At 47.0% G+C, this 15168-nt stretch overlaps 1 protein-coding gene across 2 annotated transcripts in view; it reads left to right on the top strand.

The window, feature by feature from the left end:
• Positions 1–15168, top strand: part of DAT (Sodium-dependent dopamine transporter) — a 73671-nt gene that overhangs the window by 39721 nt on the left and 18782 nt on the right. For both annotated transcript variants that reach the window (XM_069321222.1, XM_069321221.1), the window contains exons 6-7: positions 3113–3251; positions 12419–12553. In XM_069321222.1, coding sequence (XP_069177323.1) covers positions 3113–3251; positions 12419–12553 — 274 coding nt within the window. The remainder of the gene's footprint in view (positions 1–3112; positions 3252–12418; positions 12554–15168) is intronic.

Raw genomic sequence — 15168 nt, 5'->3', positions numbered from 1 at the left:
TAAAACTGGCCTCACATAGGTGGTAGACAGTGATCTAAAAGTCTCCTTCTTTAAGTTCCTGAAGGATGTTCTGACTTTTGCCAGTGTAGAGTATGCGGCTTACATTATTCTATTTATACGAGCCTCTGGAGTTAGGTTTGGTGCACTCCCAGGTCTTTTTCTCTTATTATAGTAATGTAGTTTTCCTTCGTTGTGTATTGACCTTTCGGTCTCCTGGCTCCTGAGCCTATTTCCATCACGTTACACTTGCTGGTGTTGAACTCCAGCAGACATTTACCGAACTAGTTCTGCATCTTTTTCAAGTCGTCTTGGGGAATATTACAATCCTCATCTGTCTCAACCCTCATTAGTTTCGCATCGTCTACAAACATCTACATATAAGATTCAACTCAGTCAAGTTATTTACGTAAATGAGGAATAGTACGGGTCCCAGCACTGATCCTTGTGGTACCCCGCTTGTTACTCTATAGCAGTCCGACTTCTCACGCTTCATTCTCACTCTTAGACGCCTGCCTCCGAGGTGATTCCTTATCCATGTCAGCGTGCTTCCGCCTTCTCCCGCCTGCCTCCGAGGTGATTCCTTATCCATGTCAGCGTGCTTCCGCCTTCTCCCGCCTGCCTCCGAGGTGATTCCTTATCCATGTCAGCGTGCTTCCGCCTTCTCCCGCCTGCCTCCGAGGTGATTCCTTATCCATGTCAGCGTGCTTCCGCCTTCTCCCGCCTGCCTCTCGAGGTTCTATAGTATCCTCCTGTGTGGTACTGTATCAAAGACTTTTTTACTGTCCAGAAATACGCATTCTACACAGCCTTCTCTTCTCTGCCTTGCCTTCTCGCGCGTGTGTGAAGAAGTCTATATGTTGTATCTTACTCTCACTACACTACACTCTCCCCAGTTCATCCCTCTTCCTCAACTCACCATACTCTCATTGTCTCACACAGTCGTTTGGTAGAATTTCCTCGCTAACAAAACTTCACCTTCCCCCCTGTGGCTTTCACCACTCTCACTATCTCATCACCGCCCTCGCTGTTTATCTCACTATCTCCCTTCCCTCCCCTCTCCCCAGCTCCCCTCTCCCCTCTGCTCCACTACACTTCTACTAACCATCCTCCCCCCAACTCTACCACCCCATATGAGGCGGAAGTGAGACGTAAGGAGTTTCCTATGTTACCTTTCCGGTGGAGAGGAGCCGCTCGGGGAGAGTAGGGAGGTAAGGGGGGGGGGGAGGGAGGTAGGTAAAGGGAAGGGAAGTATGGAGGGAAAGGAACTAACAAGGCAGGAAGTTAAGGATGAAGGTAAACTGACAAGGAAGTTTGGTTTGATTTGGTTAGGTTAGGTTAGGTTAGGTTAGGTTAGGTTAGTCTGTGTTAGGTTAGGTTAGGTTAGGTTAGGTTAGTCTGTGTTAGGTTAGGTTAGGTTGGTCTGTGTTAGGTTAGGTTAGGTTAGGTTACGTTAGGTTAGTCTGTGTTAGGTTAGGTTAGGTTAGGTTACGTTAGGTTAGTCTGTGTTAGGTTAGGTTAGGTTAGGTTAGTCTGTGTTAGGTTAGGTTAGTCTGTGTTAGGTTATGTTAGGTTAGATTAGGTTATGATGTTAGATTAGGTTATGATGTTAGATTAGGCTAGATTAGGTTGGTTAAGACAACACTAGGCTAGATTAGGCTTGATTGCGTTATCTTAGGCAAGACTAGGCTAGGCGAGGCCAGGCTAGGAGAGGGGAAATCTAGGCTAGGTTAGAATAAGTGAGGTTAGATGAGGTGAGGATTGTAATAGAAGGCCTGGTCGACGACCGGGCCGCGGGGACGCTAAGCCCCGAAATCATTTCAAGGTAGGCTAGATCAAACTAGGATTGAATAGATTAAGTTAGGCTAGGCTAAGCTATTCTAGGTTATAATCAAGTGTTAATACCTGACATAATTCATTATCACTCATTAAATCCCAATTCAGCATCACCAGCCAACACTTACCATACCATCAGGGTATGGCGCACAGGACTCGTAATTCTCTAGCCCGGGTTCGATTCCCGGGCCAGGCAAAAACAATGACCAATCAGTGTCACCACTGAGATTCTGATTACACAAATATAAACACACTTCTGACTTTTCCGAGGATAGGTGAAGACCAAAGGTGTATATTGTGAGATCGGGGTGGGACGGGGCGGGACGGGACGGGACGGGACGGGACGGGACGGGACGGGGTGGGTTGGGGGACACAATCTTACTTTCCCCTCACCAGGACCTTTCCGGCACAGGGTGACATATTCCCCTCTAATGGTATGTTCGCCACACTACGCCATCTTGCTCCCTTCTCCCAAGTGACTCAATACGCCTTACGCAGCCTCCAACACTACCTTACGCTGCCTCCAACACTACCTTACGCAGCCTCCAACACTACCTTACGCTGCCTCCAACTCACCAACACACCGGTGCTCAATCACCAACACCGTCCTCCTCTTCCACAGCACACCTCCCAACCCTTCTCCCCCATCCCCCAACACAGCCTCCAACACACAACCTAACCTTCCCTGCCTTCCCCCCCCACCATCGCTGCCCGGGGGAGGGCCGTCGAACCCCCGGACATACTATTAATAAGGGGTGGTGGTGGTGGCCGCCCCCTGATCCATTACCGCCCACAAGGAACTCTTCATTCTTCCAGACCTTGTATTCACCGGTAGGTGTTGCTCGGCTCCCGACATGCCATACCACTTACTGCATAATGCTGGTGTTGCGTTGGTGGTGTTGAGCGGGTGGTGTTGATCGTGGGTAGTGTTGATCGTGGATAGTGTTGATCGTGGATAGTGTTGATCGTGGGTAGTGTTGATCGTGGATAGTGTTGATCGTGGGTAGTGTTGATCGTGGGTAGTGTTGATCGTGGATAGTGTTGATCGTGGGTAGTGTTGAACGTGGGTAGTGTTGATCGTGGGTAGTGTTGATCGTGGGTAGTGTTGATCGTGGGTGGGAGGGGGGGGGGGCGGGTTTTGGTGTAGCATATATTGTATTTTGATGACCAATGGGTTTGGCAAGGTGGGTGAGGTATCGTATTGAGCTCTCACCTGTATTGTATTGACCTGCCTCACCTGTATTGTATTGACCTGTCTCACCTGTCTCACCTGTGACAGGCGCGAGGTGCTTCAGCTCCAGGAGAGCTCCGGCATCTCCAACTTGGGAATCATCAAGTGGGACCTGGCACTGTGCCTCCTGGCCGTCTACCTCATCTGTTACTTCTCCCTCTGGAAGGGCATCTCCACCTCCGGCAAGGTCAGATATACCCCCATAACCCCCCCCCATACCTCAAGATACCCCCCCATAATCCCCCCCATACCTCAAGATACCCCCATAACCCCCCCCCCACACACCTAAAGATACCCCCATAACCCCCCACACACACCTAAAGATACCCCCATAACCCCTCCCCCCCCCACACACACCTAAAGATACCCCCATAACCCCTCCCCCCACACCTAAAGATACCCCCATAACCCCTCCCCACCCACCTCAAGATACCCACAAACTGCCCCAGTTTCTGGTATAAATAATACCACATATATATGCTATCCCACAATACACGCTATCATATCCCTAATATAGTACATATATGTACTATACTAGAGCCTAGGAATATTTAAGTTTGGTTTTAAGCTAATTTTTTCAAGCAATAATTATACTAGAGGTAAACATTTTGGGGGTCCCAACAGTACATGTTTGGTACGTTTGACCAATATATTTGGTATGAGAACTACGAGTTTAGAAGACTAGGTTGCTTACCTCTTAAACCACTAGGTCAAGACAGCCAATAATACGGCTGTCATACACACGTGGGGTGTATTACATTCATACTAACATATACATTGATATTATCATCACATATTCATACAGTGTATATCTAGGAATACAGGGGAGGGCACATGTAACACTGATACAGTTGTATACATACCGTTAATTCGTGGCAGCAATACTGATGTATACGTAATACACATTTAAGGCACGAATACCTTCTTCTGTCATTGTCTATATATTGGTAAGAGTAGCGGGACAATCAGACTGTTGTTATAGGCCGCTGCCTTCACTGTATATACGGTGTATACACCCAATGTTTCGAGGCCTACAAAATATACAACACTGAGGCAGTAGGCCTAGTGGCCACCTTTCCCAAAGTCATACACTGAGTATTATTTACCCGTATTAAACGAGAACGGGACGGGATGAGGCTGAATGAGGAGAAACATAATAAAATAGAGGGAGATGCAGAGTAGAGAGGGAGGGAATAAGATAGAGGGAGATGAAGAGTAGAGAGGGAGGGAATAAGATAGAGGGAGATGAAGAGTAGAGAGGGAGGGAATAAGATAGAGGGAGATGAAGAGTAGAGAGGGAGGGAATAAGATAGAGGGAGATGAAGAGTAGAGAGGGAGGGAATAAGATAGAGGGAGATGAAGAGTAGAGAAGGAGGCGAGATGAAGGTCGCCTGGAGGGACCTCACATCTGGTATTGACACCGGAACAGCACGTCCAAGTCTTGGATCAGCTCCTGCTGGGGTTCAGTCTTCTCCAGTGACTCCCTGGCTGGTTGGCTGGCTACCTACCCGGCTCCCTATCTCCCTACCTGGCTTCGTATCTCCCTACCTGAGTCTCCGTGTCTCCCTGTATCTTCCTCACTCCCTGCAGGCGACGCCTGAGAAGCAGTTAGGTCACTGACCCGCCGAGTAGCGAGGTCATTGACCTGCTGAACAGTGAAGACATTGACCTGGCCAGCGATATAAGCAGTGACCTATTGAGAAGTGTGGTGTGAGCATTGGCCTCTTGAGCAGTGTGTGTGAGCTTTGACCTCTTGAGCAGTGTGTGTGAGCATTGACCTCTTGAGCAGTGTGTGAGCATTGACCTGGTTAATGTGACCTTTGACATCTCCCCCCATGACAATATCCGAGGTTATTGAGGGGAGGGGGAAAGGGGGGGGAGGGGGTTAATGAGAAACCGGTCAACGCCGCTCCAGAAGTTAATTTCCTGCCACTTGATTGGGAGTAAATTGTGGTTAATGAAGCAGTTTCCCCTAATGAGTCATTCAAGGTCAGCGGGCTACTGTCATGTATAGTACACACACACACACACACACACACACACACACACACACACACACACACACACACACATACATATACACTAGGCAGCATACTCCTCGGTGGAGGCAGAAACAAATGACCAGAGTTTCTTTCACCCTGATGCATCTGTTCACATAACAGTAAATAGGTACCTGTGAGTTAGACAGCTGCTACGGGCTGCTTCCTGGGGATGTATTTGTGTGTGTGTGTGTGTGTGTGTGTGTGTGTGTGTGTGTGTGTGTGTGTGTGTTAGAGAGAACTATATGTAGTAGATATAATAGAGGAAAAATAGCTTGGTTAGAAAGGCGGGGTCCAAGTGTTAATTAATAGTTCGATTCTGCAGACACAAATACTAAATACACGCACACTAGAGTTCAACACCAGCAAGTGTAAGTTGATGCCCATTGTTTCTCGCCGGCGCCTGGGATCGAACCCAGGACCACAGGATCACAAGTCCAGCGTGCTGTCCGCTCGGCCGACCGGCTATAAGATGAAAACACTTCGAAAACGCAGCAAGTACAGACAGATAAGAGGCGGGGACCAAGGAGCTACAGCTCAGCCGCCCTAGACACTGACTATATGAGAACAGTTGTCACCTTCCAGGGATTCGAACCCGGGCCTCAAGGAAGGCATGTCGGAACCCTGCATGTAATTAACGCAAAAAGAGGCACACGGCATTTTTTTTATTAATTAACAAGGGTTGAGATTTAAGTAGTGATGAGGGCATGACGAAGGGAAAGGGTAGGAAGGGGAGGGGGTGGGATGTGAGGGGAGGAGGGGAAAGGACGAGGGGAGGGGAGGTAAAAGGAGGACGGAAGTGAAGGGCTGGAGTAGAGAGATGAAGGGATGGGAGGGACGGAAGGGAGGTAAGGGAGAAGGCGAAAATTGAGATGGAATGGGGTAGAAAGTGAGGGGAGAGGGGAGGAGAGAGGGAAGAAAGGGGAGGGAAGTGGGTGGGGGAGGTAGTAGGGAGATATGGGAGGGGGAAATCGTTTAGGTGAACCAGGTGACAGGATGGGGGGGAGGAGGGAGAAAGGTGAGGGGAAAGGGGAAGTGAGGTAAGGGGACGATGGAGTCAGGTAAGGGAAAGGGGAGGGAGGGGACGGGACGGTAAGGGACGGGGTAGTTGGCACTGTAAATCAATGTGTCTTATAAGGGTGACGACGGCCGGAACGGAAGAGAAGACAAAAGAGGAACGGACAGGAACGGAAGGGGGAAACAAACACAACTGATGAAAGAAGAGAAACGATGAAGAGGATAAGAATAATGACAGAAGGGGAAATCAAGAATGAAAATGAAGTAGAAATGAGTGAAAATGTGAAGGGAAGAGAATGGGAGAGAAAAACACAGGAAAAGAAATTTAAGGTGAGCTTAAAGCCTGAGACAGGATGGAATAGATGAGAAAGTTGACACAAGATAGAAAATAGGGACATGCAGATATTTGTGAGAAAAGGGAGAAGAAAAAAGGAATTTAAGATAAACCAGAAAAATTAAGAAAAGGGATGCAAAGAGAAATGCATAAACGGAAACAACAGGAAAGAGGTAAAGATTAGAGAAAAGAAAGAGTAAACATGAGACAAAGAAAAGACATTAAAGTGGATGAGAGGGGCAGAGGATAGGTGAGATTTTGGGAGAGGGGAGGAACTAGGACAGGCAGGACTGGGGGAGGAAAGGGACAGGACAGTCGTGAAGGGACAGAAAGACAGTCACGCCCCGTCTCCCGTATGCAACACACACACACATTGCAAGGGGGAAGGGGGTAGAAATAGGCCTAAGCTACTCTATATCCCTTTGAGATGTATTTCTTTCTTGTCTCAATAAACAAACTTGAACTTGAACTTAAACACTACACACACAAATCACACTAACGTGATGCAATGAACATTACAATGAACATTACATTACATAATGAACAATACAATGAACACATTGTAAATCTCTACAACACCTCGAAGCTTCCGCTCTTGAAGCCCGCTTGTTTGTGGCTACTTCAAAATTGTAATTTATTTTGTCAATAAAGATGTTAATAATAATAATATTTCTACCACCATTTTTCTTTCTCTCTCTTGTCCGCCTCCTGTGGTCGCATAACCTGTCCTTATCTGTCATTCTCCTCTTCCTCTTCATTATTCTCTTCTTTTCCCTGAGTTTCTCTTCCTTTTCCTTTCCTTAATGTTCTTTAGCGTGTTCCGTTTCTCCCTTTCTTTTCGTTTCTATTTCCTCTCCCATCTCTTCCATCTCTTGCCCCCAGCCTCATCTTCCGTATATTTCCCTACACACTGGAGGCCACTTCCCTCCCTCCTTATCTTCCTTCCTTCCTTCCTTCCTTCCTTCCTTCCTTCCTTCCTTCCTTCCTTCCTTCCTTCCTTCCTTCCTTCCTTCCTTCCTTCCTTCCCACCTTTCCCTCCTCCTTATTTCCCCTCTCACTGTGCAGTAAGACATTTTACACCACTTACGATTTATTCGGTTGGCGTCGACCTCCCTCTACCACCCTCTTTCCCCTCCCTCCCTCTCTCTCTCCCCCATTCTTGCGATTTATGCTGTTCACTCTCCCCCCTCTCCCTCCCTGCCTCTCCCTCACTCACTCAGTCGCAATAGTGCCACAAAAGGGGCCACTTTCCACAGTGTAATGACCATAATGATGGCTAGGAGAGCAACCCCCCCTCTCTCTCTCTCTCTCCCTCTCTCTCTCTCTCTCTCTCTCTCTCTCTCTCTCTCTCTCTCTCTCTCTCTCTCTCTCTCTCTCTCTCTCCATACATGGTACCTGCTGGCCTGGCCTGGCCTGGGTGGCCACGGGCCACAATGGGCCAACATTTAGTATGCATCGCCGCCATTCATTCTCCTGCTTTGTTTACATATTTAATTTTTTTCCCGCCAATTTTGATGTTTTTTTTAACTTGCGATAATTAGTTTTTTAATTATATTTTTGTTAGCGATGAGAGTCATCATTATTATCCGTAAGATACACAAAAACACACACACGCGCGCACGCACACACATGGGGGGGGGGCTGTGACTGAGTGGACAGGGCTTAGGGTTCGTAATCCTAGGGGTCCGGGTTCGATCCCGGCGCCGGGGGAAACAAAAATGGGCAGATTTTTTTTCACCCTGATGCCCCCTGTTATCTTGCAGTAAATAGGTAATTGGGAGTTAGACAGCTGTTACGGGCTGCTTCCTGTGTGTGTGTGTGTGTGTGTGTGTGTGTGTGTGTGTGTGTGTGTGTGTGTGTGTGTGTGTGTGTGTGTGTGTTTACTAGTTGTGTTTTTGCGGGGGTTGAGCTTTGCTCTTTCTGCCCGCCTCTCAACTGTCAATCAACTGTTTACTAACTAACTACTAACTACTTTTTTTTTTCCCCACACCACACACACACCCCAGGAAGCAGCCCGTGACAGCTGACTAACTCCCAGGTACCTATTTACTGCTAGGTAACAGGGGCACTTAGGGTGAAAGAAACTTTGTCCATTTGTTTCTGCCTCGTGCGGGAATCGAACCCGCGCTTGTAGTCACCAGTTAGTCACAGCTAAAGCAACAGGAAACCCACACCTCAGTGCGTTAATTTCACGTTAACCCATAAGTCAGATTGTGTAGGTACCAGCGCCTGTAAAACGTGTCAAGCAGATAACAGCAGACAGCTTGCTTGTGCTCTCCCATCAAACGAGCAGCCGCGTGTTTTTTTTTTTGTTGATAGAAAGATAGCCCCTTAGGTTATCTCTGGTAGGCGGGGCCTAACACCCTGGCTCCCAGATAAGTAGGATAGCAGTTTCATATTCACAAAGGAAATCCACGCGAGAGAGAGAGAGAGAGAGAGAGAGAGAGAGAGAGAGAGAGAGAGAGAGAGAGAGAGAGAGAATCTCTCGATGGAAGGGAAGCTGGTATTAGACTCCATGAAGTTGTTGATTTATGTTAACTATTTAATAAGCCTGTTTTTAGGCCTATCCAGGTCCCCAAGAGGTTAAACTACTTAAACTACTCAGGACATAACCCACAACTATAGCCTAACTCCCGAGTACTTGTCTTAATATTAGGTTAAGAGAAGCACAAGGTAAAAAGAAAACGTGCCCAACCAGTTCTGTCGTGCCGATGACTGTATCCGGGGGTATCTCGGTTGAAAGTCCACAGCGTAGACCACTTTGAGCCCTGTCAGATCAATATTAATCCCATCCCACGTCAAATTGCCATTGATTTGTTACCAGTTGTCAATAAATGATATTGCATTTGATTTGCAATAATTGTCTTGCCGGCAGTTGATCCTCGCTGGCCCGCACACCGCCAACTCGGCACGTTGGTAAAACCCTCCACTGGCCCTAATTAACTCGTACACTAGTATATATATTTGCCTGGCAATAACTCACTCCTTTACGGGCTCACCATAGCCCGTGCTACACGGATACTTCGTTCTGAGTAGCTAAATCTGAAACAACGACTCACTCCTTCATTATCCCCGACGATTGGTATACCAATCACAGGCTTATTTCCATTTCCAGCCAGATTCACGTTGAATTTAAGTACCAATCTCCAATCTAAAGTACCAATCTCCCCTATATTGACCTCGCGAAGCACCCCTTCCCCCCCCCCCCAACACCCTGGCTCTTCTTGGCCTTGGTGCAGCGTTTCTTTATCATTATAACAATCCTGAGACTCCCAAACTATTATTCAGATATTCTTACCTTGACTGACTGAGTGATGAAGATTAAGCGACCCAAGAAGAGGTGGCACGGGCACGAATAACCCGTAATTCTTACCTTTGTTGGTCGATGCCTTAAATTGTAATGCCTCAATTGTTCTTTTCTCTCATCACCTCCTCATTGTCCTCATTTAGAGAGCTGAGGAATCACCCACACAACCACGGCAGCTCTATAGCTTTTTAATTGTGGGATTTTTCAACGTTTTCTATGTTCCGCCTTTCAGCTAGGACTCCTGCTTGGCCTCTATGTAAACATTAGGCATACACACTTACAAATCCTCCCTCGGGGGGCATATACTTTTGTAAAAAGTTGACTTCATCTCTCAGTTCGTTGATGAGTCGTTAGTATAATAGACTGAGGTCATCTTCACCCATTAACAATGCCTGGATAACAGGTTGTTCACCAGCACTGAACAACACGTCCGCGCTTAACAAAAAACGGGCGGCTACTGTCCAGAGGCCAGATTCACGAAAGTACTTACGCAAGCACTTACGAACGTGTACATCTTTCTTCAATCTTTGACGGCTTTGGTTACATTTATTAAACAGTTTACAAGCATGAAAACTTGCCAATCAACTGTTGTTATTGTCATAAACAGCCTCCTGGTGCTTCGGAGCTCATTAACTGTTTAATAATTGGAAACAAATCCGCCAAAGATTGAGAAAAGATGTACAGGTTCGTAAGTGCTTGCGTAACTGCTTCGTGAATCTGGCCCCAGAACTGCTTCATGGGGACACTACACAGTATTTGGTGGATACAGGATAATATAACGCGTTAACTCCAAAACATTTATGGTAATTTATCATTTTTACCACTATAGGGGAGGACGAGGGAAGAAAGATATTTGTACTTACTATTTGTGCCTGCAGGACCGATCTCTTAGCTCTTGGACCCCGCCTTTCTAACCGTCGGTTGTCTAATGTAATGACTCCCGATCTAATTTTTCCATTATCATATCAATTTATATATTTCTCTTTCACACACCCACATCTCCAGGATGCAGCCCTTTGCAGCTATCAATACCTTCTGCCTATTTACTGCTAGGTGAACATAGGCATCAGGTGAAAGAAACTCTTCCCATTTGTTTCTGCCTCGACCAATAAATCGAACCAGGGCCCTTAGGACTACGACCCCAGAGCGCTGTCCACTCAGCTGTGTGTGTGTGTGTACTCACCTAGTTGTGCTTGCGGGAGTTGAGCTCTGGCTCTTTGGTCCCGACTGAGAGACCAAAAGGGACCTATGTACTCACCTAGTTGTGTTTGCGGGGGTTGAGCTCTGGCTCTTTGGTCCCGCCTCTCAACCGTCAATCAATGGTATGTGTGTGGGTGCCAAGGAAAACAAAAGGAGAGTGCCACAACTTAGCGAGGACCTCCCTTGCCATGGCATCACCTCCTCCTCCTCCTCCGGGTTACCGCTAGAGCTTTTAACATGACCGTAACATCATTAACATCAGCGAATTGTGTTTGCAAGTTGTACAGCATCCTGACCCGTGCACAGTAATAGATGACCCGCCTGGTGGCTGCGGGAGAGAGAGAGAGAGAGAGAGAGAGAGAGAGAGAGAGAGAGAGAGAGAGAGAGAGAGAGAGAGAGAGAGAGAGAGAGAGAGAGAGAGAGAGAGAAAGAGAGAGAGAAAGAGAGAAAGAGAGAGAGAGAGACAGAGACAGAGAGAGAAAGAGAGAGAGACAGAGAGAGAGAGATAATAAGTCAGCTTGATATATGAGGCAGCCATTTAATTTTACAGCCCCTCTCAGCCTTAAAAAAAAGACCTTATTGAGTGCCATTTGTGGCTATCGTGGCCGCACTAAAACCATCACTCAATCTACCACCACCACCACCACTACAACTATCCATCACGTTGCACCTACCACCATCGCTCTCCCCACCATCATTACCCCTACCACCACACCTACTACCCCCCCTCCAATAACCCACACACTCACCACCCCCCTCTCCCCCCTACACACTCCCAATATCAACCACTATGACAACTACCAGCACAACTGTTACAACCATTCTCACAATCACCATTACAGGCACTCACAATCACCTCACAACCACCCCTAACATTAACAATCACTTCCAATTTTAACTGCTTCATTGTAAACCTTTGTTAAAAAAAACAGTTACTATATTACAGGAAGAAAATCAGGTCCCTTGCATCCTAAGACATGAGCGAGACTCATATCTTGGACAGGACTCATCAACCACTTAAGTGCTCATTCACAAAATATATGGAAGCACTACGAGGTTATTCTTAAGAATGACTACCATAGCTTGTGACGTTTTAAAGATCATTACACACATAAAGAGGCCTTAGTATACTCCAAGAGGCCCAGCTGTACACAAAATTACTATGTTTAACAATATTGACTTTTAAACAGACGAGGAGTCACAATAACGTGGCTGAAATATATTGACCAAATCACACACTAGAAGGTGAAGAGACGTTTCGACGTTTCGGTCCGTCCTGGACCATTCTCAAGTCGATTGTGAGAGAGGGACTTGACTACAGAATGGTCCAAGACGGACAGAAACGTCGTCGTCTCTTCACTTTCTAGTGTGTTGGTTTGGTCAACATTGACTTTATAGATTTACCAGAGACACTGATGTTGACCTACGTAGCATTAACTGTAAACTTCTCCTCGCAGGTAGTGTGGTTTACGGCCATCTTCCCCTACGTGGTACTCTTCATTCTCCTCATCAGAGGGGTGACGCTGCCTGGGGCGGCGGAGGGCATCAAGTACTATCTCAAACCTGACTTCTCCAAGATCTGGGTGGCTGAGGTGAGTGTCTCGGTGATCTGAGTGGCTGAGGGGAGTGTCTCGGTGATCTGGGTGGCTGAGGTGAGTGTCTCGGTGATCTGAGTGACTGAGGGGAGTGTCTCGGTGATCTGGGTGGCTGAGGTGAGTGTCTCGGTGATCTGAGTGACTGAGGGGAGTGTCTCGGTGATCTGGGTGGCTGAGGTGAGTGTCTCGGTGATCTGAGTGACTGAGGGGAGTGTCTCGGTGATCTGGGTGGCTGAGGTGAGTGTCTCGGTGATCTGAGTGACTGAGGGGAGTGTCTCGGTGATCTGAGTGACTGAGGGGAGTGTCTCGGTGATCTGGGTGGCTGAGGTGAGTGTCTCGGTGATCTGGGTGGCTGAGGTGAGTGTCTCGGTGATCTGAGTGACTGAGGGGAGTGTCTCGGTGATCTGGGTGGCTGAGGTGAGTGTCTCGGTGATCTGAGTGACTGAGGGGAGTGTCTCGGTGATCTGGGTGGCTGAGGGGAGTGTCTCGGTGATCTGAGTGGCTGAGGGGAGTGTCTCGGTGATCTGGGTGGCTGAGGTGAGTGTCTCGGTGATCTGAGTGACTGAGGGGAGTGTCTCGGTGATCTGGGTGGCTGAGGGGAGTGTCTCGGTGATCTGAGTGGCTGAGGGGAGTAGAAGGTGAGTTGACAGTAGCAGGCGAGAGCAACAAACTAGAATCTCTAAAAAATCTCTAGTAGTCTCCCCGAGGCGAGTGTGGAGGCGTCCACCACTTCCGCAACACCACATTTTAAAACTGGATTTCCAGGGATAAGCCCGCTAAGGCATCGTGTCCACAGGCCCCCTGAGTGGACACCGTCAGTGTACCACAGGGACAGCTCACATTGTACCATAGACACACCTCACATTGTACCATAGACACCTCACATTGTACCATAGACACCTCAATGTACCATAGACACCTTACAGTGTATCATAGAGACACCTCAATGTACCATAGACACCTTACAGTGTACCATAGAGACACCTCAATGTACCATAGATACCTTACAGTGTACCATAGACACACCTCAATGTACCATAGACACCTCACATTGTACCATAGACACCTCAATGTACCAAAGACACCTCACAGTGTACCATAGAGACACCTCAGTGTACCATAGACACCTTACAGTGTACCATAGAGACACCTCAATGTACCATAGACACCTCACAGTGTACCATAGAGACACCTCAATGTACCATAGACACTGTACCATAACAAAGTAACTCTAACCAGTTACTTTGTCACATATAAACTTAAATAACATCCTTCCTGAACTGTACTTTACTCAAATAAACTCTCACTTAAACGTATACTCGGTAATGACGATGCTAGATTTACCCCGTCAAACACACGATGAAACTCATAGAACGAGAAGGATCCCCTTGATTGTTTCAAGCGTAGGTCAGACATATATATGAAGGAGATTGGGTGGATATATAAATAGGAGCTGCATCGTATGGGCCAATAGGCCTTCTACAGTTACCTTCATTCTTACGAAACTACAACGTCGCTACGTCGTTCGAACACGTTTTAACACCTAACAAGTTGTAACTACCTTCTAATACGTCATAAAAACGGTATAACAAGCTGTAACAACTTTATTGCAAGTTGTAACAACTTTATTGCAAGTTGTAACAAAGAATCACAGGGACCGTTACACTGTGTGTTTGCAGGGTATCGAACGACGGCTATCAACACACATGGAACTTGACCCACAGAGACCATCCGTATAAACTACCATCCGTATAAACTACCATCCATATAAACTACCAGCCATATAAACTACCATCCATATAAACTACCAGCCATATAAACTACCATCCGTATAAACTACCATCCATATAAACTACCATCCGTATAAACTACCATCCGTATAAACTACCATCCATATAAACTACCATCCGTATAAACTACCATCCGTATAAACTACCAGCCATATAAACTACCAGCCATATAAACTACCATCCGTATAAACTACCAGCCATATAAACTACCAGCCATATAAACTACCAGCCATATAAACTACCAGCCATATAAACTACCAGCCATATAAACTACCAGCCATATAAACGACCAGCCATATAAACTACCAGCCATATAAACTACCACCCGTATAAACTAGAGTGCCACTCATCACAGTCAATAAGCGTTTATCAACGAACATCCGACAAAGCAAATTTGTCAGTCATTAAATGTTAAGTTTATCATGCGACTGAACAAATTTATGCAGTTAAGCGAGATCAATACATCGCTCAATACAACAACAGCGGTCAACAGAACAACAGCGGTCAGCAGAACAACAGCGGTCAATACAAAAGCATCGGTCAATACAATAACAACAGCGGTCAATACAGCAACAGTCAAAGTCCCAGCTGTGTCTGGGTACAAGTGACAGGATGAACAACCCAGCGGGTTTTCTTCCTTTTGGGGAGTGTTTACATGTTGCTATGGCGGTGTGTCCACTCACAGGATGAGTGGCGGTGCCCAATACTGTCACTATGGCGGTGTGTCCACTCACAGGATGAGTGGCGCTGCCCAATACTGTCACTATGGCGGTGTGTCCACTCACATGATGAGTGGCGCTGTCCAATACTGTCACTATGGCG

The sequence above is a fragment of the Procambarus clarkii genome, chromosome 9 (assembly GCF_040958095.1).
Source record: "Procambarus clarkii isolate CNS0578487 chromosome 9, FALCON_Pclarkii_2.0, whole genome shotgun sequence".
In the NCBI taxonomy this organism is placed as follows: domain Eukaryota; kingdom Metazoa; phylum Arthropoda; class Malacostraca; order Decapoda; family Cambaridae; genus Procambarus; species Procambarus clarkii.
Note: the sequence above shows the minus strand (reverse complement) of the source record. Positions and strands in the feature narration are given on the sequence as shown.